The 25,809-nt window shown below is 43.6% G+C and overlaps 2 protein-coding genes across 4 annotated transcripts in view; one reads left to right on the top strand and one right to left on the bottom strand.

The window, feature by feature from the left end:
• The window catches only part of wnt5b (wingless-type MMTV integration site family, member 5b), an 86,438-nt gene that overhangs the window by 30,416 nt on the left and 30,213 nt on the right, over positions 1-25,809 (bottom strand). Inside the window, exon 2 of one of the 3 annotated variants that reach the window (XM_030440163.1) lies at positions 9,893-9,988. The exons of 1 other annotated variant lie outside the window; for it this stretch is intronic. The gene's annotated coding sequence lies outside the window, so the exon portion shown is untranslated. Of the gene's footprint in view, positions 1-9,892; positions 10,076-25,809 lie in introns of those variants that run through there. One more of the 3 variants, XM_030440164.1, reaches the window with a different exon arrangement.
• Positions 1,330-5,368, top strand: fbxl14b (F-box and leucine-rich repeat protein 14b). The gene has a single exon (XM_030440166.1). The coding sequence runs from the start codon at positions 2,112-2,114 to the stop codon at positions 3,312-3,314; it is 1,203 nt and encodes a 400-aa protein (XP_030296026.1). The 5' UTR covers positions 1,330-2,111; the 3' UTR covers positions 3,315-5,368.

The following is a 25,809-nucleotide window of genomic DNA, read 5'->3' on the forward strand; positions in this document are numbered from 1 at the left end:
CTTCACTCTTTCTCAACCACTCTGACACACTCCACTGGCTACAGCAAACGGCTCCACTGTCATATTCTCTCTCTCTCTCTCACACACACACACACACACACACACACAAACATCCACACACAAATAAAAGCCGGCAGCAGTGAGAGGGCGAGATGCAAGCATATAGAAAATATACTGTTTACATAAAAGGACCACATACAGCATCCCTGTTTGTGCACACTCATATAGATAAACACTGGCATACACACACACACACACACACACACACACACACACACACCAAACTACGCACTTAGACCAAGGCTGCTCCGAGGTTGCGAGAGGCCCACCAGCAGGGGATGAAAGTTACAAAAACAAGATATTTGCTGCTCAATTTGATGTCATTTTCCATGCTTTGATACGTTAAATAAGCAATTTAGAAAGAAAAAATATCTGCTATATATAGCAAGCTGTCACTGATACTCACAGGACAGACTCGAGAACACAATCAGCTGGGACTAAAATGAGTCTTCAAGTATCAGGACATAAGCAACGCCAGATGTGAGATGTGAGACAACTGCTTCAAGAGCCTCAAAGTGATTATTCTGGTGACACATGAGAGAGACAGTGCAGATCATCTTACCAAAGTCATTTAAGGACGACCACAGTAAAATAAAACACATTAATATATCGTAAATGCCGAATATGAGGCTAGTAAAGCATGTTGAAAATTAGATTATCACTTATTTGTTGTACATAGTTTCCCACATCACTGTGGGCAGTGGGTGATCTGTGTTTCGATTTATTGAAGTTAACAGTTCATCCTCTGAAGATCTGACTGATGAAACGTTGATTTATTGTCTCTGGAATATGTAAATATATTTGTTGGTCTTGCAATAACAACATAAGAAAAAGTGAGTGAAAGAGGGAAGAGGGGCTGTTTACAAGAGACAAAGACAACTGTTTTCTGTCCTGTGGCCAGTCTGGAGACGCTCTACTAGTATTTCCACAACAACAGAAACGCAGTCAAAGAAATATTAAATGTTCGTGCCAAGGAAGTGGACTGGAAAGGGCTTCTCCAGTTGGCTTCCCTGTGTTTCCTGTGTGGTCCGCTCAAAGGGTTAAAGCCCAAAGTGAACTGAATTGTAAGAAGTTGGTTTCCAAGGGAAACTGTTCGCACCGTTCCAGCTGAGGCGGGACAGACCAACTGCCCGATACAGAGGGGGTAGGGGCGACTCGCTACAAATGCAAACTCATTTCGCACCGCGCCGCTTATTAAATATTAGCACGCACCCTTCCAAGTGTAAGCCGACTAAAACGTCGCCGGTTGTAACTGCGTTTGTTTTAAAATCCGTTTACAACACATGTGATTCGTGACGTGACGTGCCGCCACCCCTCCCGTGCAGCCGGAGTGCTGGGGTCCCTGCCAAGTCGGTTTGAAAAGAGCAGACAAAGGCTTTGAGCTCCGGACGCCCCTCTCTCTCTCTCTCACTCTGCCTACAAAGCCAACCTAGCTCTATCTTTCTCTGCCCCCTTATATCATGGAAATGTTTTTTAATAGGCGGCGTTAACGGGGAGCTGGCGTTATTTTCACTTTCTTATTTTGAAATGTACGACCGTCTGGATCCCCGCTCGGCCGAGAGAGGACGGCTTTTTGTAGGTATAATACAAGGAAGCGTCGTCTGAGAGAGGGAGAGAGAGGGGGAAGGATTGACGCTTTTTCCTCCTCTCCTCCTCCTTCTTCCTTTCGCCCCCCTCTCCTCCTCTTTTTGGCGGAAAGAGGGGTTGAGGCAGGAATAAACGCTTTTTATTTTTGTTTTTTTTTCTTGTTCTTTCTTTCTTTTTTTTATTTTCTAAATGCATTTGAATCCTACTGCGCAACCAGACCGGATCACGTGGGGTTCGGAGAGAGTTGGATCGATTTTGCACAGTTCAATGTGAGACAAAAAAAGAGAGAAACAAACAACTCCTGTTTCTTTTGTGTGTGTGTGTGTGTGTTACTTCTGTGGATAACCGGGACTGTTGATACTTCTGCATAATTGCAAGAGAAGGGGGGTGTGTGAGTGGGTTCTTTTTCTTCAGCCTTGGAGGTGTGGAGTATTAATTCTTATATGCCTGGGGTTTGAAAAACAATGGAGACGCACATTTCGTGCCTCTTCCCGGAAATTTTGGCCATGATTTTCAGCTATCTGGACGTGAGGGACAAAGGCAGGGTGGCCCAAGTGTGCATCGCTTGGAGGGATGCATCCTACCACAAGTCAGTGTGGAGGGGGGTGGAGGCCAAGTTGCACCTCCGCCGGGCCAATCCTTCCCTGTTCCCCAGCCTCCAGGCCAGGGGCATCCGGAGGGTCCAGATACTGTCCCTGCGCCGCAGCCTGAGCTATGTGATCCAGGGAATGCCTAACATCGAGTCCCTCAACCTGTCCGGCTGCTACAACCTCACGGATAACGGGCTGGGTCACGCGTTTGTGCAGGAGATCCCATCGCTGAGGGTTTTGAACCTGAGTCTGTGCAAGCAGATCACAGACTCCAGTCTCGGCAGGATAGCTCAGTATCTGAAGAACCTGGAGGTGCTGGAGCTCGGTGGCTGCAGCAACATCACCAACACGGGGCTTCTGTTGATAGCCTGGGGCCTCCACCGGCTCAAGAGCCTCAACCTGAGGTCCTGCAGGCATGTCTCGGACGTGGGGATTGGACATTTGGCGGGCATGACCCGCAGCGCGGCGGAGGGCTGCTTGAACCTGGAGTACCTGACTCTCCAGGACTGTCAGAAACTGACGGACCTGTCACTCAAACACATTTCCAAGGGGCTCACCAAGCTCCGGGTACTGAACCTGAGCTTCTGCGGGGGGATCTCAGACGCAGGGATGATCCACCTCTCCCACATGACCTCCCTGTGGAGCCTCAACCTACGCTCCTGTGACAATATCAGCGACACGGGGACCATGCACCTCGCCATGGGCACCCTGAGGCTCTCCGGGCTTGACGTCTCCTTCTGCGATAAGATCGGGGACCAGACCCTGGCGTACATCGCCCAGGGGCTGTACCAGCTCAAGTCCCTGTCCCTGTGCTCGTGTCACATCTCCGACGACGGGATAAACCGGATGGTGAGGCAGATGCATGAACTGAGGACCCTGAACATTGGACAGTGTGTGCGCATCACGGACAAAGGGCTGGAGCTCATAGCTGACCACCTGACCCAGCTGGCAGGCATCGACCTGTATGGATGTACCAAGATCACCAAGAGGGGACTGGAGAGGATCACACAGCTCCCCTGCCTTAAAGTGTTGAACCTGGGACTCTGGCAGATGACAGAGAGTGAGAAAGTGAGGTGATTGGAAGTGTTTTTTTGTTTCTGTTCTTTTTTTTTGTTTTCTGTTTTTTGGATGGGGACAGAGGGGGGCATGAGGATGAGGAGGAGGGGGGGATAGATGGGTGGGTAAATTTCTTTTCTTATTTAAAAAAAAGAGAGAAAACCTCCCTTTACCCCTCCTGTGTGCTTGTGTAAGGTGAGCTTCTCCCAATGTGACCAGATTTTTGTGTTCAAATGTTTTTATTTTTCATTTTTTAAAATGTTCCTTTCTGTTGGCCTTGCAGGATTTCAATTAGTGTTTTTGATATGACTTAATATTCTGCCTGGTAGGAAGCAATTAAAAACTTACTTTTGTTACGAGCTCATGAAAACCCCCTGTTAACAATTTGTTTTGATCTCATACTGAGCTTTAATATCTCTTAAAATTCTGACTATGGACTAGAGTAACGTCAATGAAAATCAGCTTGTTTCACACATTATTAAAAAAAAAAAGAAAAAAAAGCAAGTGTCATGTGAATAATCTGCCTTATTTGCTGACACTCGGCTTCAAAGTTAAAGTCGCATCCATTTAAAAAGCAAAGCGAGGTGTTAAAACTTGAGTATGGGACTTTTTTTTCTTCTCTTTTTTCAGTTTCTTTTTTATTATTATTTTTTTTACAGTGTGTCTGGATTTGAGACATTTTACGACTAATCTCCGCTACAGCCATCACGCCTAAAAACATTTGGCTACCTCGTATGTGGTTGTTTTCAAAGGGTGTATACTGTTAAAACAAAAAGACAAACAGAAGGAAAGCAGGAATGAGAGACTGGGAGAAAATGTGCCTAAAGGGACTGTGTCTGCCCCCTCCCCCCCATCCCCTCCCTCCCTCCCTCCCTCCATGAGCAGAGCTGGAGAAAAGAGACCAGGACACAATCTAACTACCTTTTGTTAATTTACCCCCATAAACAGCAACAATTTCCCCCATCGAAGGGGCAAGACGGAGACAGGGAGAGCAGAGCGAGCTGCGAAATCGGCTCAGATTCCAAGAGGGTGACGCTTTATGCAAAAAATATAAAAAATTATCGTGAATCCGCTTGTGTGCAAGAGCTTATTTAGGTTTTTGTTTTTCCACATTTTTTTTTCCAAAGGGATAAAGTCCAACTTTGACGCCCTGTAGAGACGTGTTGTGTTCAAAGCCTTGACGCATGTAGAGGAGGCGAGACTGTCAGCTTGCCCTGAGAGGAAATACCTATAATCAACAATTAATAATGCTATAGAGATATGGGATTATTATTGACACAAATCATGTCCGTTTAAGTCTTGTTTATGGGAGTACGTGGTGTTTTTTTCTGAGGGGATGCTGATGGATGCGAATGTCAGTGGATGTTGTTCAGAGTGTCGTACTTCAAATTGAAGTGATTCCTGTATCTTTATGCCCTTTATTGCTCAAAAAGAATCAGGGTTTGTCTCATGGCTTTATTTTTTTTTTTTCCCACGTTAATGCCAACACAGGTCGCATTCATATTCATGTTGCTCTCGCCCGGTAAGAGAGAGAGCGACGGAGAGAGAGAGAGAGAGAAGGAGGGGAGGAGGATATCTTTTTTTCCTCCTCTTTTTCTCCATCTCTCCCTGAATAAAAATACCCTGAATCCATTTTGAGACATGCTTAGAATAAGGAGCAATCGATTGTTTTCTTTCTTTTTTTTTTTTCCTTTTTTTCTCCCTCTCTCTCTCTCTCTCTTAAGTCTCGGGTTACAAGCGGAATGCGTCTCTCCCTCTCCCCATCCCTCCCTCTCTCTCTCTCTCTCTCTCTTTCTCTCACACATTAACACACATGCACACACGCGCGCGCACACGCAAGCGCACGGAGGCCCTGCGGGCGCGCGCGTGTCTTTAATGTAATGCAATGACCTGCTAGAAAAATTAATATACGGATGTGCGTCCTGCTGAAAAAGCTGTGTGTGTTTGAAAAATAAAAAAAGGTGTACTGTATATTATGTGTTTGTAAAGAAGAAAAAAAATGCAGAATCCCAAAATTAAATTGTTTTATATTCTTACGGTTAAAACAATTAAAGATATTTATATAATGAATGAAACAAGAGCGGTGTGGACTACTTTTGTGTAGGTGTAGCGCTTCATTGTCTGCTATTCTTTTTTTCTGTTGGAGAAAATATCACTTTCCCGCAAAGGTAATCTGACAGCCAGCAACTGCTATGTTCTTGTCCTACAACTATATCATCCATTTAATACAATAAGGGCTTTTATTTTAATGCATGTGCTCACAATAACCACCCACGCACTTCTGAGCATTGTCCCCGATCAGGCCAGCCTTGCCTCTCAAAAGGGCTGAAAGAAATCTGTTGTGTTGTTTTATTATTTACGAGGAGATTCAAAATGGATGCTTGCCGTCTTGATTTGGCTGCAGTGCCTGTGTAATTAATTATCACCAGGGCGTTTATTATAGGAAGCTGTTCTACCCTGCTGATTTTTTTAATCGCCAACGTCTGTTTTTCATCCCGAAATGCAGCAAAAAACAAGAGGTGTTCAACTGGTTTTGAGTTTCACGTTGAAGTCTCAAGGTTTCGTGGAGCAAAAAAAAAAAAAATTAAAAAGGGAGGGGGGTGTTATTAAGTCTTATGTTTGGTGGATTTCATGGTTGGAAATGGAGGGTTTTAGGTATTAGTTTTGGTTCTTTTTTGCAGTGTTGTATTCCACATGTGGCAGGGCTGCGTCTGTGCGGCTGCATGTGCGGAGTAATGAGATCTAAAGTTGGTTAGGGCAGATTTCCCTTCTTTCTGCTTTCCATCAGGACGTGTCCTGTGTGCGAAGTGACACCGCTCGCACACACACACACACACACACACACACACACACCCACACACACACACACATACACACACACACACACACACACACACAGAGGGTTGCCAGACCAGTCAGTAGCCATTGTCTGTCTTTAGAAGTTAGGAAGGCAGGTTTTGGTGGGGGATTTTTTTTTTCCTTCTTTTCCTCTCTTTCTCCTCCTCTTGTTCAGTCACGCATACCAGATCCTAGACCAGGCAGGAGACCCCCCCCCCCACTCCCTCCTCCCTACAAACACTCCTCTTTGCTCCCCCATACAACCACACACACACACACACACACACACACACACACACTTTTTAGCATTCCACACCATCATTCAAAGCATTTAAGCATTCTCTCTCCCCTGACTCTCTGTCCATGGGGATTTGGGGATAAAGGCCAGCATAGGGATTGTTGACCACAGGGACAGAGAGAGGCAGAAAGAAAGAGGACAGGGAAAGAGAGAACGTCAGTATGTGCTGTTTCTTAACTTTGCTTTAGCCGGCCTTTGGTCTTGCGCAATAACGCTGCATTGAGTGCATGCAGAGACGTGAAAGATTTGCCTGTGACATTTTGTGTCGTTTTCTCCCCGGAAACATTTGAATATCTGCATGAAAACCAAAGACAGAATAATATGTGGAATTGACTGTCGCTTATATATGTTTTGCCTGTGCAGCAAACATGTTAAAGAAGTCTTAAGTAAATTTGAATGGAGGTGTGACATTGTAATGAACTGGCGCTTGAATGCTGATAAACGAACAGAGAGGTAGGAGGCGTACAACGCGGACGACTGTTCCTTTATCATTTGACATTTGGGTCTGCAGACCTTTTCCCCGACAGATACAGCAGACCTGCCGTGACAAGGTCATATCACGCGTTTCGACCGAGGGCTGAAATGAAGACTGACAAAGATACAATCAGCTGCATTCAAATGATAATGTGATACTTTATTAATCCCCATCGGGAGAATCTCTTTTTGTCTGCCACCCTCCACAGGGAGGTCAGAGGTCAGGCTCGGCTCCAGGAGCCCACTGCCTGAGCTGTAGGGGGATTTCGGTGTCTTGCTCAAGGACACATCAGCAGGGTGGAGGGCTTGTCATGTTTTAGGGTCACCTTGCCTACCTGTCTTTCTGCGAGTCACTGGAGGTGGTGCGGGCCACCTGCGAAGCGCCGCTTCTAAAATACTGAAGCTCTTTTTCCGATGAAACAATCTGTGAGGGGAATGCAAACGCGTCCCTTATTGTATAAGTTGCGGTCTCAATTTGCATTTTGAATAGAGAGAGCTGTGTGTGAATTAAGCTCTGGAGTTTCCCTGCTGGCTGTTCAGCATGATGTAGTTACAGAGCATGATATATCACTCTATTGTATACAGGGCAAGTTAACGTTGCATTGTGGGAAATGAACTGTGGACTAAACACAGAACACAAGTGTTACAATTATTCTTATTTAGAAATACATCACTGCAGAGCGCCAAAACCTAATGTGTAGTATCCACTTTGAGCATGCAACTACAGAACATCATTTTCCCCTACATGCTTCTCTTTTAGCACCGTTTTGTTCCTCTTTTGTAACAGTCGTACACATCCAGTAAAACCACTCGGCCTCACCCTGCAGATGTAGTTCAGTTTCTGGGTCCATCATTTCCATCTGAAGTGCAACAATTTAACCAATTTGAATCCTCTCAAAGCAACAGAATGTAACTTCCCGGAAAAAGACAGCTGAATGGTTTGTTGCTTTGGACCGGGAAGAGCCGAGGCTAGCTGGTTAGCATGCTAATTTCAGTAGATATCGCTGCAACACGATACGTCACAATGCCAGAACTGTAACTAAACTTCAGTTACTTTTGAACGTTATCGACTAAATTTTGTCGTGTTGCACTTAACTGTTTGGCGTTTTGGGAAAACTGGCTTTTTGAATACTGATGTCACCTTCAAATCCATCCATTAAATATTAATTGGGAGCCAAGAGATTGCTATCTTAGATTAGCCTAAAGACCAAATGCAAGAGAAAAACAGCTAGCCTAGCATGTCATATCTCATTTGTTTAATACGTATAATAGGTGTGTTCACAAGTTTTTGTACAGATAGAACCAACAATATATTACATATCAGTTAGGGAGCTTTAGAGCTAGCTGCTTCTCCCTGACACCAGTCTTTTTACCTAAATGAGCAAAACTTTCAGAAGTGGTCCATCCGCATGGCTCACAGAGAAAAATCAAGAACTTGAGGGTGTCACCGAAAGCGACCCTGCCCGGCCTCACTTCCCGTAGTGGATGAATTCCCCCACAGATTGAGCAAGGCACATTTTTCCAGTGTAACTCAAAGGTCTCACCGTGGCAGCCTTGCTTAAATGTGTGCACTCTTTGCACTGTAAGGCAGCTGTGATCAAAGCGCTCACCAAATGGCTTTATGTTAGGAGTATATCTTGCGCTCGGTGTGATTTTCTCTCTCTTCAAACCCACACACCCTGCCTGTCTGCGGGATTGACAGCTCCTTGACGAGTTAATTCAAAAGCTAACAGGCACCGAAATTAGACAAAGGCCCACATTTGTGCCCCATATAGGTCACTGACGAACCCTTTCTTGCTATAAACGCTGCTTTTTTCGTTTGAACTTTGGCATGCGAGCGAGGGTGCGTTAGGACCGTAAGTTGTAAAAGTTGAACTGTGGCTCGTCACGTCGTGCTCTGAACCACATTTCCTGTCAGGCAGAGGGGAACGGCAGTGTGTGTGTGTGTGCATGTGTGTGTGTGTTTGCGTGAGTGTATTTTACTGCTATCATTAAAGGAATAGTTCACCATTAAAAGGGGAACTGGGGTTCTTCACAACAAAGCAGCAGTGGTATTAGCAGCAGAGTGTTACTGCCCTCCCCCACATCGCTCTGTCTTTGGCTGCAAATCCTTGTCTGCTGTGTTGTCTGTCTGTCTGTCTGTCTGTCTGTCTGTCTCTCTATCTGTCTGTCTGTCTGTCTGGCCTGTTTTAGGTCTCTGCTGCCTGTCTGTTGCTTGGCTTTCATCCCCGTCTTCATTTCATCTCAACTTATTCCCACCTAATTTTTGAAGCCTTTTCTCTTTTCCTGTCTCTTCATCTCCACCTGCCTACGTCCCCCCCGTCCCCCCCAGATTCAGTACTCGACTCACCCCTTCCTTCCACCTCCAGCTTCACTTCTTTCTCCCTTTCATGCCCACGGTCTCCCTCTTTCTCCACCCCCCCCCCACCCTTTCCTAACCATTTCCATTTCTACCCCTCCACTCCACCCCTCCTTCCTCCTCTCTGCGGCACCTGGTGTTGAGGTGTCGCTGAGGTACAGTAGACGGCTCTTTGAAGTCCCAGGGGCCCTCGGGGGCTGTGTGTGTGTGTGTGTGTGTCAGGAAACTTTTTTATCAGCAGCTCCAGTCAAGAACATTTGGCACTGCTTTTGATTTTGGGCGTCTCTCATGTTGAAACGACCTTCCCTGTTTAAGCCCTCGTACATATGTGTGTGTACTGTATTTCCTGATTATGCAGACCAGCGGCATTTAAATCCCTTTTACGCTTCCCCTTTTTTTTCACTTCTCAAAGGTGGACAATTAAAGGAATAGTTCAGGTTTATAAGCATTAGGAATGCAATTTAGACTAAACTATGCATCTTTGTCCGTAGAAAATGAGTTTGGTTACATTCTGTGAAGCCTTTTTGGGATTTAAAACCACGAAAACATCCAAGTAAGAAAATAAAAACACATTTTTAATCATGCTAGGAGTAAGGAGGGTGAGCCTGGTATGGTCATATTGTAACTTACTGGGATAAGGGCTGGCACAGTTGGGAGAAAAGAGGGAGGAGGAGTAGAGGAAAAAACCACCTCTGTCCTAAAAGTCTGCTTTAGTCAGCACCCAACCTGCAGAGAGAGAAAAAAGTGGAGGTAGAAATGCAGAGAAAGGAGAAAAGGGGGAATGTGGTAAAAAAAAAAAAAAAAAAGAAGAAGAAGAGAAAGGGAAAAAGAATCGAGGGAGAAGCAGATGAGAAAAAAGTGAGGTTGGTGAGAAAGAGAGGGAGAAGGGAGAGAGAGAGAGGAATCTGTGAGTCACTGTTTAACTGTGGGCTGCTAGAAGTCAGCTAGCCATGTTAAAATACCGTCTGGGCACACATGCACACACCCACACACACACACACACACCGTACTCGTCCAGAATACAGAAATCTGCCTGAAATTCAACAATGGTTGGCACAACACACACACACACACACACACACACAGACACGCATTAAAAGTTTAAGCAGAAATCCTGCGTCTGCCTCGCTCAGACTTCGCTGCCCAACAGACCAGCTAATTATTTTCAATCGGACATCAGGCACGCACACACCTCTGCCGCACATTCCTCAGAAAGTAATGAGCTGCTTTTCTACAAAGGTAAGAATTTAGGCGAAGGTCAGAAATAATTCTTTCCTTCTCAGAAAGTCCAACTTTGCAGCAAAGGAGGAACAGTGACATCATCCAACCCCTGAGTGATTAATTATTGATGGTTTCTCTCTTAAAAAAAAAAAATAAAGAAGAGGAAGAAGTGGGTGGATTACAATTAGTTCTTGTTCTATGCTGGAACAATCCTGGCCGTGGGACTGAACTTCTCTTGAAGCATGCAGTGATGGCTATTAGTTTCATAAATACATATTGAACACTGTCAACTGATGATTATTTATTTGATTACTTGATTAATATTCCATTAAATGTCAGAACAATAATATAAGACTAAGAGTCACCAGCCATGCTAGCAGCTATTATGGGCTAAAGGCACAGCGCTGCTTTGAGCTAAATGCTAACATCATGCTAACATGAGAACAATGATGCTAAGAATACTAAAAATGCTGACAAGCTGATGTCATATTGAACTATTGAATGTAGAGCAATTTTTGGCCAAAATTGTACTGGGCTGAAACAATTCATCTCTAATCAAAATGTGATTATTTCAGCACTTACGTAGTGTATTTTTTCAGCATGTAGACTTGAGCACCCATACCTCATTAGCTCCTCTGGGCGTTCAACTGTTTATTAATTTATCACATACAGTTATCAGGTCATTTACCGCCCCAGTCCCTTCGCTCAGCAGGCGACAAATCCATGTATTTATCCACTTGTCTCAGCTAGCACCATAGCTATCATAGTCCCAGAGATTCATTTATGCGAGCCACGCTCCTCAAATCATGATTGTTGTTCAATTTCATACACTTAGCACGAGCCATTCGGAGGAGTTTCACTCAATCAATGTGAGATCCAGCAAATTGGATGAGAGGACAACAAACTAAATCTTTAATTTGAGACCATAAGACCCCGCTTCATTCACAATCAAACCATGGACGCTGTCGCTGAATTTTTTATAAAAAGCCTCAGCAATTAGAATGGGAGACTGAGAATTATGCAGCATGTGATGTTGACTTGTGCTCCATATTCCTGCTTCGCTCGACAATACCCAGCGGAGAAAGACCGGGGAGAGGACGGAGAAGGAGAGACAGAGAGAGAGAGAGGGAGAGGGAGAGAAGGATGACATGTGGGTTCATTTTGGGTTTCTTTGTCTTGATGTGAAACCAACGTGAAGCTCTGACAGAAATGTGACAGATACCTGCAATGTCAAAAAACCAGCAGGCTCGCACACATTCTAATTTGTCAGGTGAGATAGTGTTTTGGTAGCGTGGGAGGTGTGGTGCGCTCATGTGTGCTTCCTGTCTGTGCATGCGTGATTGAAAGCGTGTGTGCATAATGCATGCGCGTAGACAAGTCGTGTTGGTCTCTGTACCTCCCTGTCAGTTCAGCCTGTCATTCAGGCATCAATGAAGGGAAACTTTTTCCTTCTCTTTTACTCTGTTTAAAAATGTGCCATGCTTTTCTCAAACAACGGGAAATGGGCAGAAAGGGAGACAGAAACAGCGCAGCCGAGTGAGGTTTTAACACATGTTTGACAGGAACTGTGAGCATTAAGAGAAGAGAGATTTCAACAAGTTAACATGGACGTTTTTTGAGGGGGTGGTAGATGTTAGGACTGTTTGGAGTGCAACATTGAGGAGGAAAGACAAGGAAGGAAGGTGGAAGGAACATGTGAAAATAAGGGTTTATTCTCAACTTATCCTGCCATGTTGAACACCAAAAAAACAAACAACATATTTTATTGTTTAAAGTTACAGAAAAGAATGACACATCCTCTTTGAAAGGAAATAATCATCACCAATCATAACCTGAGATAAGTTATGGGCTACGAAGCTAGCTTTAAAGACTAACTTGACATTTTGAGATAAATCTCTCCTGCCTGTATGCTAAATTTGAAGCTATGGCCACAAGATGGTTAGCTTACCATAAAGACTGGAAGCAGGGGGAAACAGCTGGCTCGGTTCTGTTCACTTTGGTTAAGCCTGCTTTGTTTCTCTGAGTTTAACAGTCTCGTGACGTCATCACAAGTGGACCCATTAAAGATAGGCAGTTGACTTTGGCTAGTTAGCCTGGCTTGCTAGCTTCCAATTTGTGATTGGAGCACTAACTTAACAGCACGATGCAGGTCGTCCCTCAATGTCTGAGACTGCTTATGGAACATTGCTTGTGGGCATGTTGAAAAAGGGTGGAAATGTCTTGTATCATATGTAGGCTAGGCTATACAAATGCAGACAGTGTGTCTCCCAATGCTAGCTCTGAACTGCTGCTGTACCAACCATAGCGCCAGTGTAAAGGTTTGTTTCTGCAAATCAAGGATTTGGATCAAGGATATAGGATAACATTTTTATATGTTGTTGGGTTAGAAAAAAGGATCATACTATGGCTTAAAATATCTGCTTTGGTCACCACAAACATGGCTGAAGATGTCCAAAGTTCTCCTTAAACATGTACAGTGGGGTCATGCTTACAAATTTTGAAACGCTGCGGGCCTTCGACTAAAAACATCCAGTGACATCACGCAATTGTTGAAACGTCCTGAACTGTGGTCAATGGCTTGGCGGCCTTGTCACCTTTTATCCCGCCACCGTCCCCTCTGCCTCCTGACATGAAAGTCAGGTCATTAACATGATATCACACATATTGTTGAAACATCAGCGTGGTACGTATGTCATGTACAAATGTAAATGTATCAGTGCTTTGCAGAAACTTTCACTACCAACAGTTTGTGCTGGTCATTGACGCCGCCAATCCCGAGGCTTTAAATTAGAATGACCTTTCGAGAACAAGTTTCCTTAAAATCTGATCAGATTGCATCCAAATAATCTTCAGAGCCCTTGGAAAGCCAAAAATACCTATAGAATGCCAAATCAGATTAAAAAAGTTATGTGGACTGCGTATTAACTTTCCAGGCTTGCAGCCTAGCAATATTTATTGAGCCTGCACCCTTTTGAAAATTCATTTTGAACAGCCCTGATATGATATATATATATATATATAAAGGAATCATGAGGTGATTTAAGCTCATATGAATTGATAGAAATTAGAGCCCCAACAGGTCTGAACTTGTCTGAGCCGAGAGTCGGGTCACTTCCCACTCAATCCAATTAACGGGGAAGTGGACATTCAAACTATAAGAAAATCCCTATTAAAAGGTTATTTAATATTCAATCTATAAAGGCATTATTGAGGCAGAGTAGCGCTCTTATCTCGCAGTAAATGAATTAAAGTTTCAATTTGCATGTTGAGTGAATTGAACTGAAAGTGCTTTAGACCCAGAGCACCCACCAGAGCTGTGGTGTGTCTGCCTGATAACCAGGCTGCCAATTCAGGATTTGGCAAAAGCAAAGATTTACACTGTGCAGTCGTGTAAGAGGGCCTGTGGCACAGGGTGAAGGGGACAGATCTATAAACTGAGACTCATGCTGGAAAAACAGTGTGCATCAATGCCATTTTATTGTTGGAGCTATAAATAGTAAGGGGATCATGAAATTGTTACAATCCATCCTGAGAGGGTAATTAATTTGTGTACCAAACTTTATAGCGATCCGTCCAATAGCTGAAATATTTATAGTTTAACAGAAGAGGTACATGTATGGAAGCAACAAAGGGCTGTAAGAACTTGAGTCAAATGCCTATGGAGTAGTTTGAATACTGACATTTGCAGTAGTTAATCACAAGTTATGCAATGTCAAACCTTAATTTTGTTTCATTACATTTTCTAATGGCTCGCAAACTCAAATAATTAGTGTCCAGTATTTGAAAAAAAATATTGAACGAATTTAATTAATTAGTCAATAATTAATTACTAATCAATTAATACATTTCTATGTATTTATTTATTTATTTATCTATCTATCTATCTAAATGTATTGTATTTATTTATTTACTTATTTACCAGACTTTTGAGAAATGGCAAATGCAAAAGAAAAAAAATGTCCTTACATGATATGACACTAAACCAGAAAAAAGTAAAAAAAAAAAAAAAAGTGAATAGAAATAGTCAAAATATACATTTGAATTAGGGGGAATTTCATCCATGTAAACTTAAATAAGAACTGAAATCATCATGGAGTGTTTTTGCTTCCATACACATGTTTGAATTTCTGTCAAGCATTATGAGTGTGCAGTACACATGAAATGCAGCACATGTACTGAATCCCTGCGCGCAGATGTGTGCCGGCAGCTGAACTTTCCTCACCGCAGAGTGGCACAGACCTCATCTTTCCACTGCTGCGTCGACAGATGTGAACGGACTCGAGAAAAAAACAAAACAGCAGCACCAGGTTTGTTTGCTACTGGAACGCAGCGGGTTTCTAATGCTGAGTTGTGTGAGTCATGGTTGGAAAGTCAGACCTGATTTTTTAAAAACATTGTCTCAGAGAGGACAGAGAAGCGTGAGGTAACAATCTGCATTTATAGTTCTTACCAGGAAAATAAACCTGGTTTTGGATACAGAGAGAAGAAGCAAAGGAGGGAAAGAAAGAGAAGGAAAATGAGGCAGCGCCTTTTATGATCGCAACAAAGAGAAATTTGTGAGGGCGTTAATGTGTTCGTGTGAGAAAGAGACTTTAAAAAGAGACCAATGTATAGAGAGGCTTAGAGAAAGAGACATGGGAGGAGGAGTGAGAGGAGATAAAGAGTGAAACTGAGGATGGAATACAAAGAGAGGTTGTGTGCGTGTGTGTGCGCACACCAGGTGTGTATCTGCCGTCCCCAAGGTCCTTCTAGCTGTCTTCTCCTATTGATTAGTTCATATTGATCTGGCCTGGCACATACACTCTGACACACACACACACACGCACAAACGCAGCATGGTTGACTTGATTTAGCTGGGCTTTGACACAGGGGACACGAGGGTACATTGTTAACACACATGAAAGCATGCACACACACCCACGCACATCATTTGGCCCTCTTAAAATGACAACAATCTTCCTTCTGACACACACACACGCACACACACACACACACGTCAAACAGAAAACACTCATTCTGCCTATTTGCTCGTGTGCAGTGGCTGTCTGGCAGCAGAAACAATGAGACGGACTGGTAGTAGAAAACTCACTTTTACCATATGCCATATGTGATATATAGCATGGCCTGAAAAATTCCCACAAGAATGGCCCTTAAGATGATTTGAGGAGTTTAGACAGCGTGCTAGCATGGGTGATGGGTGAGAGATATTAAACAACAACGTAAATGTCGCTAGCACGATAAATAGCATACATTGCACCGCTTTCAAGACTTAACCATGAACCTAGTGGTGCATATTCTGTAGACGCATGCAAAGTAGCTGTGCATAGTATATAACATAATGCGAACAATGGTAGTTGGGTGATCAGAGATGTGTCGGGGAAAAACTAAACTGAGGCAGGAAGTGCTTCGATTTTGAGTTAGCTGCTAACTGTGGCTAGCTGCTTTGGGTCACACAGATGACATGTCGTCAAAAGCGTAGTCTGCTACATTATACATAAAAGTTATCCATTTTCCATTCCATGTAATTGAATACATAAAGTCAGTGTTTTGGGGAAAAAGGTTAGAGTAATTTTAAATTACCCTAATTGGAATATCTTTAGGTTGTGGACAAAACAAGACATTTGCGGACGTCATATTGAACTTTGGGAAACACTGATAAACATTTTCCAGCATTTTCTGACATATTACAGACCAAACAACCAATCGATTAATCAAGAAATTAATCTACTTCAAACTGCAGTACCCAAAACACTAGCCCAGGAGCTTTAAATATAGCACTAGCTGCCACCTCCACTGTTTTATTCACTCTCATCGCTCTCATAGAGTCAATTTCTGCCCCAGCATGGAGCTTTTTTCCTAAAAACCTCCCAAAAGCTCACTGTACACTAACTGCTCAGGACCAAACAACAAAGACAAGAATAAGTGAACTATAACTGGTGAACATAGTGGGTCATTTAGTAGCTGGAGTTATTTCCTTTAGACCAAAACAGAAGCTAAAAGACAGTAAATATTGGTGTTACATTCTTCAGGCGGCCAGAAAATTAAGGCTAATGCTGCTCCTGAATATGTAAATAGGCAACTGCTTACAGGTTTGCCATATCAACGCATGAGGGGATAATAGTTGTGGTCAGAAATCAGTCTTTACAGGTTTAATTTTATCACTTAGCATTTTCAAAAAGACTGTTCATGTTGCCTGAAGGCATCAGTGCAAACCTAGCTCGTTTGTGACTGGAAAGTCAATGGTGCAAATCCCGAGACTGGCTGGAAAAGTGCGGGTGAGGTAAATGAGTCTCCTCTCGTGCCCTTAAAACGAGGAAGAAAAACAAACCCTACAGTCAAGTCAAGGTGCCCTTGAGCAAGACACGTCACCTCCAACTGCTCCTGAGCTGCTCAGTGGCAGCTGCAGAAGACTGTTTGTTCAGGGCAGCTCCCAGTGTGACTGCGTGGAGCTGTGTGAAGGTGAAGCAGGGCGAGGCTGCTAAAGATTTATGTTTGGCTGTATGCTCGTCATGGACAATGACGAAGTAATGCAGAATGGGTGAAAATACCGTTAAAACAATATGGAGACACTGGCCTCTCATCAACCGCCCTCTAATAAGGAGGTTTCACTTGTCGTGACCAGAATGATGCATGATGGGACCCGGTGGCAGGCGCCCTGACACATATCAATATGTATACCCACATTTATATACACCACACACAGATACAGTCTCACATCTTTTTTTTTTGCTTGTCCTTCATCGAGGCTCTGTGCTAGACTTCCCTTTTCCCCCTTTGTCTCTGAATCAGAAGAAACGTCACTGTCTGTCTCTGCCTTTAGTCTTTTGTGTGCGCGCAGACACACACACACGCGCGCACACACACACACACGCACACAAATACAGTACGTGCACAGACACACAAACACCTGCACCCACAGAGACACGCACACACACTCAGCCTGCCTTCTGCTGCTGTGATGGCTCCGAGCTGTCAAAACATCCTCGCTTTCTCTCCCTCTCTCTCACAAAGGCAGCCTGACTGAGCTTGTCGATGCAGGTTCTCAGAGACTGCTGTCTATCCGCCCTCACTCTCTCTTTCTGTCCTTCTCCCTCCTCTTCGTCTCTCTATCGCCAACATTTGTCCACCTTGTGATTTTGCTTACTCTATCTCGTTCTCTCGCGGCTTTATCTTTGACGTTTTAAAAGAATCCATGCGTGTGGGTGCTGTATGTTAATCCCACGGTGTTTTATCAGTCATGACACGTGAATGAAATGTATGTGCGGCTGTTTTAAATAGTTCATTCCGGCTCTAGATTTGTTCTCACCAGCGTTTTAGACTCATTCTTGAACAGTTTAAACATGTGGGATATACTAAACCCTGGCTGCCCTGCTTAGTGTCAGACTACACCTGCACTTAGCTGGCTTAAGATCTTCATATACTGAAAAATGGACCAGGATGTGGACTGCAGGGTGAACAGTGGATGTGCTCTGGGTTGTGTTTGTACTATGTCGGGTGTCTGGCTAAGCGGAAGTGTTGGCACATGTGCAATGAGGCATGTCCTGATATCGCCGTTGGTGTAATTTAATTAATGCTGCTCCAGGACCACAATTTCAACTGACCAGTCGTGTTTTTCTAATGTCATGGCTCTTTGTGATTCAAGGTAGAAGACCAACAAAATCTGCACATCGGAGACACTGGCTCAAACCCAACCCCTTTGTGTCAAGTATTAAACATTGCGAAAGGGCACAGTTTCACCAAATATATATTCCAAAATGTAACCAAGTATCTTTGTTGCCTCAACCTAACCAAACTGCAACAGATGATTTGCAGTATGTTTCAGTTGGGATTATGCGCCTGTGAGACTCCTGGGTGGGAGGCCTGTACTCAACCCATGAAACCATAACAGCTTGCTTGAACCAGGCCTTTGTTGCTTTCGTGGAAATAAAAGAATGATTTGTCTCCTCGTAATTGGAGCAACATTAGTTCTGATGCTCCTGGAAGAACACCAAACATGAGTTGTATTGTGTGACATCACCATAGCGTGGCTGGTCAGTTGCAATGACAGACCTCGAACAACATTAAAACCAGGAACAACACCAACATAGCGACGTCGGGTAGACTGTGCAGTGAGCATGTGTTCTACCCTGATAGTCCACTCGATCATAAACATTTTATGCTGCATGCAAACATACCCCCCTTTTTATTTGATACTCACAGACATGTGCAACAAACTAAATTCACACCCAGTTGTTCAAATATGATTTGAGTTTACGTCTAAAAATGCTGTTTTCAGGTTATTTTTGAAAAGCGGTCCACTCTTGTTCACCTGTATTGTACCTCGGCATAGATGAACTCACAATGTAGCTGTTCTTAATGACATGTCTAATTGTTTCAGGTATAAAACTGTGATTTCACTGCAGCTACCAGATACCAGTTACAAGACCAAAAGACACTCCTGCAATCCAGAGCCAACTGCATCGCTCAAATCACTACTTCATGCTGGCAAAGCCACCAGACAACATGAAGACAGGTTGGTAACAACACATGGGTTGTTTGATTGGCAACAGTTCCATTCAAAATGAACGGTCACTGAGACAGCACAACACCGAACAATGTCTGCGCGGACCAAAGGAAAAGCCTGTATTGTCCTTCTCTTTGAGGGACTTTTTTCAGGGTTTGAAGCGCAAAATTCAGAAGAAAGAGATGGGTTTTTTTTTGCCACACATAGTCGTTTACAAGCCTTTCAAGCTTCTTAAAAAAAGGAATTTCAGCCTAAATTAGTCTTTGATGATTTATTTTCTGAGGCAATTTTCACTCCCCTGAACATTTTCCAATATCAAAATAAGACACAAGACATTTTTTTTCCCATCCAAAGTATATAACACATCCATTTTATAACAGATCATGATCAGAAAAACAACATTAACAGTTCACGAGTGCAAGCAATGTATTTTTTCCTCTGAAACAAGATACTATCTTCTCCTTCTCTACTGGCCTTTTGGCTGTATATTTCCCTCTCCTTCTTTTACTCTCTCTCTCCCTCTTTCCCTCCTACTTTCACACAAACACACACACACACACACACACACACACAGAGTGCTGTGTGTTTGGCCTGCAGGGCGTGCACAGCGGGGAGGAATCAACCGTATGGCAGACATGAGGATGGAGCCAAATCTGGCTCGTACACATGGTGTGTGGCCATGCTGCCCTGTGTATGTGTGTGTGTATGTGTGTGTAGCCGACAGCAGCCTGCACTTAAATATATATCAGGGGCAGTCGTTGCCTAAAGGTGAAAGTTGTGCGGTTTTCACTGGAAGGCTGCCGAACGAATGAATGGAAACCACTCTCCATTACCTCGCCAGCTACTGTCACCGTGCCCTTGAGCAAGGCACTTTAGCTGCTGCAGCCTCAGCACACCATAAGAGCCTGAATGTGAATAGAGGAGCGATAGTAAATATGAAGAGGAAACAGCTTATCACTGCTTGGATTATATTTTCTATGTTGGTTACCATTTTTATGAATAAGTAAGTAAGTCACTGCTGATCTGGGAACAGAGGAACAACAAGAGCAGTCAGGTTATCAGACAGGAAGTAAACAGGCCGACAATTTCGCCAGATATTTTGATAATCAGCAAAACGGTTTGGGTCATTTTCTGAGAAAAAACGTGCAAAGCTGTGCGAGAAAGCTGTAGTACACAAGGTTACAAAAATGTGGCTAGCCTTAGCATTAACCTGTCTGCAGACATGTAAAGGATGACAGATTGAGCTACATGCACCATTTATGTAAAGTGTCTCCATGTATTGTGTGCGTGACCGTGACAGGCGTGTATGTGCGTGTAATGCCGAACAACTCTCATGTCAGTAAGAACAGGGGAAGCTTGTGTTTCTGTGTGCGCATCCATGTCCGTGTCATCGCATGCTGCCTGCATGAAAATATGCATGTCATTTAATTGTGCGTGCATGTGTGTGTGGCTGTGTATTGCTGCCAACACGTGAACGCACATTGAGTGCATGTGTGCGAGAGCGTCTTGGCTCGTGGTGGTTTTGTCAGTGCATGAAAATCATTTATTCATGTTTCACTGTGCGCCTGTGTTTGTCTGTGTATGTGTGTGTTTTGCATGCATGCTGTAGTTTCCATGTGTGGGTTGACGTTTGGATATCATGACTGTAGCTTTGAACGCTATGTGGTCTGTTTACGTTCTATTTTCTCTTCCCTTTATACCTCTCCAACCCTCTTTTTCACCCCCATCTGCTTTCTCTGACTCCCCAAAATATCTGCGTCTCTTCACCTTTTTCTTCTCACGACCGCCACGCAGCTTTTTTTCTCGCACTGTGTGAGTGTGTCTGTGTGTGACGGAGGGCTTTTAAAAATGCATATATTCTATAAGGGGGAGGAGGAAACAGAGCGTGGTGAAAAGAAAAATACAGCCTCTGTGTGTGTTGTGTCAGTCGAGTTGACATCTGATCTTGCTGAGTATGGTAAAGAAGAAAGTGCTGAAAGTACTCTGTGGGGGGGGGGGGGGGGGGGGAAGGGAGTTCTGTGTGTGTGTGTGTGTGTGTGTGTGTGTGTGTTTTGTGGCCTGTATGTGTCCTCATTTCTGTGTGGGTGGTACGAGGAGGGAGTAAGGGAATAGGGTGTGTGTGAGTGCACTTAGTTTAAGTGTCAGCATGCCTTCGTTTGTGTGTGTGTGTGTGCGCGCGCCTGTGTGTGTGTGTGTGACAAACAGGGAGAAAAAAGGGGGGAGTCGAAGTGAAACAGAGGCTGAGAAGAGATGGATGACAGAGAAGGTGATGAGGGAGGGACGACGCCGAAGAGAAATGACGGAGGAGAAAAAAATTTAGCGATTGAGAGGGGAAAAAAAGAAAAGATGGAAGGGAGTCAGAACAGAAGGAGACTTTTTGAAGCAAAGCCTGCTTTTCTTCTTCTCTTTCTTGCTTATTCCAATTTATGTTCCAGTGTTCTCCGCTAAGGCATGAATGTTATATGAACGGCGTATGTTAGGAATGAATGTTAAATCAAAACTCTTTTCTCTTTCTTTGTTGTAAAAGCGCTCTCTCCAGAGCTTTTCTGACAAATGGACCAGTTTGATCAGCCTCACATATGCACACGCACATTCACATGTGGCCGCAAGTTTCTCCAGATTTTTTCTACGAGCAGCAAAAAAAGTCCTTCAAAGCTTTCTTCGTTCTCTGTGTCCTTGTGTGTATTTTATGTTTCATGTTTTGTGTCCTTGGTGTACGGTTACATCAATGGGAAAGTGTCTCCCTTCAAAAAAAATCTATCAATATTTCATTCCATAACTGCTGAAAATGCAAGATCGACATGCCAGAAGAAAAAGAAAAAAAAAAGACAAGGAGAGAGGAGCTCGGTTGTAGCAAGCGGGCCGTAACAACTGAATACAGATCCGAAAGCACAGAGCAGGTGTAGCGAAACTGACTTTGCTTTGTCAAAGGGCAAGTTCACAGACGTCAGATTCTGAGGGGTAAGGCGAGCAAGAGCTGGAAGGTTGGCAGAGGGACAATCTGAACAGGTAAAGACAGGCAGAACAGAATGAACAGAGCAGCTTGTGGATCATCTCGACCCCAGAAACTTTTCTATGAGCCCTGAAACTTCACCTTAATTTTTGATTGTTGGGATCAAGTTCCAGTTTTGGTTCCTCTGATTTACTCTAGGCACCAAAAAAGTTCCTGTTGTAACGGTCCAGGAACTGTTGGGTTGGACTTTGTAGCACTGGACAGCTTAAGTATTAAATCAGAGGGTAGGAACTGCTTGTTCCTAGTGTAAATATTCAGGCAAGGGATGGGAATCCCTGGTACGAAATGCTTTGTAGCTGATTACTAGACTAGGCTTATCAAGAGTGGGGTTATAAGAGTTGACTAACAAGGGAGAAGGCAAGTGAGCAAAACGCAACTTAATTTGCTAATTTATTCAAGGCACTTATCTACTAAAGCAGAAGATTAACCAGAGAAGACTCAGCAGACAAAAGCTAATTTGGAGACAAAGCATCTTGATATCCTGGCGTTTTAAACTCTCTCTACCTCCGCATGTCTGCTCTTCATCATCCAGTCAAGCATCAGACAGTCGCACAACAGTAAGTTGCAAAGAATGTCAAGTCAAGAACAAAGTTGTCGCTTCCAATCCATCATTAGCCTAATTTGCCTAATCCTCTCAGTACCTCATGCACAAAGAGAGACTTTTTGGTTCATCGGGCCAGTTGATGATCTAGTGAGTGGTAGATAGTTTACCAGTAGCCCTTTTTACGCAGATACCACGCAACAAAGCTGCAAAAAAGACCTTCATTTGAAAAAAAACCTGAACTGAACCAAACAATGGTGGCATAATGCATATGTGTATATGTGATTTTGGATAGCATGCCGCCATACTGGAAGCAAATGAGGCCTGAGATGTAACAAAACAGTCTGTGTCACGTTTCAGTGTGCATCGTGTCTTATTACATTATTATTATTGTATTGTAGTGTATTGTCTTGTGTTGTATCGTATCATATCGTATCGTATCATATCGTGTCATATCTTGTCGTACCGTATTGTTATCAAATTGTCCCACCCCTGTCCTGTCCTGCTGACTCACTCGCTCTTTCAACACAGACATCAATTCTGCGGTGTTACTTACCCCACTATCGGCTTACTGGCGAAACAACAATGATCCCCAATTCCATCTATGTCCCTTTGATACAGAATGGCGAGGCAAATAACCTTGTTGGGTAAAAGGGGCAAAGACCTGAAACTCCCTTTTCCCACTGCCGGCAGAACCAGGATTCATTTAAACTTTCTAATAAACAGACAATCCAGCAAGCATAACAACTTCATTGTTCAGCTATGTAGAGGTGAGAAGGCAGGATTTGATCTTTAGGGCTGCCAAAAACATAGCGCCCTTTTCCCCTTTTGTATGATTCACCGAGTCCTGTCCCTCTCACAGAAGGCCACTGGGACCACTTCACAACACATGGTAGAACGGTTCTCAACATGAGATGCTAGTATGCAACATCACAGACATTTAACGGTGGTCCTTGGAGAAATAGAAAGAAGAAGACTGGAGATAATTTCTAACTACGCTAAGTTTTCTTTCATCCCAGCTAATAAAAGGATAAAAACTAATGGAAAAGGAAGACGTAGAGAATAGGGAGCTCAGTGCCAGAGAGGTGAAAGTTAATGTTAATACATCCACCGAACATCCTATAGTCTATGTTACTATGGCGCTGACACGGGACTTCAATTAAAGCTCAGACTCTCTGGCCACACACACGGCCGCGGCAGCAGACAGGCCTATTGATTTTTGTGGTAACACTGTCCTGTCACCACATACACTGCTAGTCTGCCTCTGTGACCTCCCCTCCCTCACCCACCTCCTCCCCTCCCATACATGTGTAAATGTGACACTTGACACCTCTCACCTCCCCCTCACCTCTCTGCCCCCCTTTTCTTACCATCCCTCATTATTATCTCCACTTCCCTTTCTCCTGCTCCTCATACCTTCCTCCGCCCTTTCCCTCCTCAGATGCTCATTTCATCTCAATCCAACCCCCCCTTCCTCTTTTTGCCACACGGTCTTCCCTCCCTTCAGTCCCTCCATTCCTGCACCATTTTCCCCTTTTTTTTCTCCTATAAAAGGATCGTTGTCAGGATGAGAGAGACAGTGATTGGAGACACGGAGGGGGGTGGTGGTGGTGGTGTGTGTGTGTGTGTGTGGGGGGGGGGGGGGCTTTTGTTTTGCCAGAGCTGTACAGGCAACACACAAATGAAAAAAGAAAAAGAGAACGAACCCCACATATTAGACACGAGCGGCTACATACGCAGATAAAAAAGGACAAATAAGAGAATGTCTCACCGATCCCCCTGAGAGCGAGGTAGAGGAAGAAACAGAGATTTCCTGCTGCGTTTAGAAGGCTTGGCAATACACGCTCAACAGTCATGCCAATATGTGAACAGAAAACAACCAGAGTGAGAAAGGAGGAGAGAAAAACACAGGTACGGAGAGGAACAAAGAGGGAGAACACAATGAAAAAAAAGGAGAAAGAGGCTGAAAAACATCCACATGCTCCACTAACCCAAAGATCGATTACAAGCTCCGGGTTATACTTACAGGATTATGTTTTAGTGGTATAAAGATCATCAGTTAATGGTATTTCAGCTGTGAAAGTCTTGCCTAAGAGCACAGATTTGAAGTGTTGTAAGTTTCCGTACATGAAACCCTGTAGAGAGATAGAGCATGAAATTGGTGATTATATGTTTTTCAAGTCAGCTAGTTTATCTGATTAGCAGTATACTTTGAATATCAACTTAATGAACTGTGGTGTTTTTCCGATGTGTCAAATACAGCAGTTTGATGCTGTAAGAACCCCTCTAGCATCACGTCTTGAAACGATCCCTCTAATGCAGCAGTATAAAGAGCGGGAAAGTCAGAGTCACGGCTTGGTTGGGTTATTCAAGGACATTCCCTCTGGAGACCGAAGATCCTCGGTGATTTGATTTTCATTGATGTAACATGAAGGAGTGGATGTAGGTAAAAGATGCAACTGATGAGTTACGTCAGTTATGTTAGTTATTTTAACCCAAAGTATCGTCTTTGCCGAACCCTAAAAAGGTAGCTTGTGTGCCTAAACCTAACCAAACCGTGACTGTTAAAGATTGCGTTTATTGCGTAATTCTTCTTACTTCTACCATGGTTGAGTAGGCTACATAGTTAAAGGTTTTCCAACGTTGCATCGATCCTGTGTCTGCACAGTGTGTTTTACTTTGAAAATTGACCAGATTCTTAATGCTGTTCCTGTGTCTCATATCCTACCAGGCTTTATCTAGTCTACACAGCTGCTTTCCGCTTCGGTGAAAAACAGTAACTTTTACATAACTAACTTACTTATTTCAACCCAAACCATGAGTTTCTCCAAAACATAACCTAACCTAGTACTTTAGGTGCCTTAACCTAACCAAACAGCCACTTCTGAATGTCAACCGTTGACAAAGGTAACTGACCCTTTCAGTCATTTAGGTATAAGAATATGTTGGTCCTTGTGTTGTGAATCAAGTAACACTTCCCTTCATAATCTTTTTAATTTGAGTCATTTTTAGATATCTGAGGATGTAAAACTAGATAGTCTTTCACAGGAAATAAAGAAAAATCCCACAAAAACTGTGATTCTATATCAGCTGGTGTCCACTTGAGGGGCAATCGATCTATTCAGCCATTTAGGTATGAGGATGTGTGGGATTAAAAAGAGTTTCGTGCAGATTTCAAATGGAGATCCTATCCACATAGAATCACATCTCTACATACACTGCTTTGGCAACATTGTTTCTCATAAACTGTGATGTCATTCAAGCAACTG

The sequence above is a fragment of the Sparus aurata genome, chromosome 14 (assembly GCF_900880675.1).
Source record: "Sparus aurata chromosome 14, fSpaAur1.1, whole genome shotgun sequence".
Taxonomy (NCBI): Eukaryota; Metazoa; Chordata; class Actinopteri; order Spariformes; family Sparidae; genus Sparus; species Sparus aurata.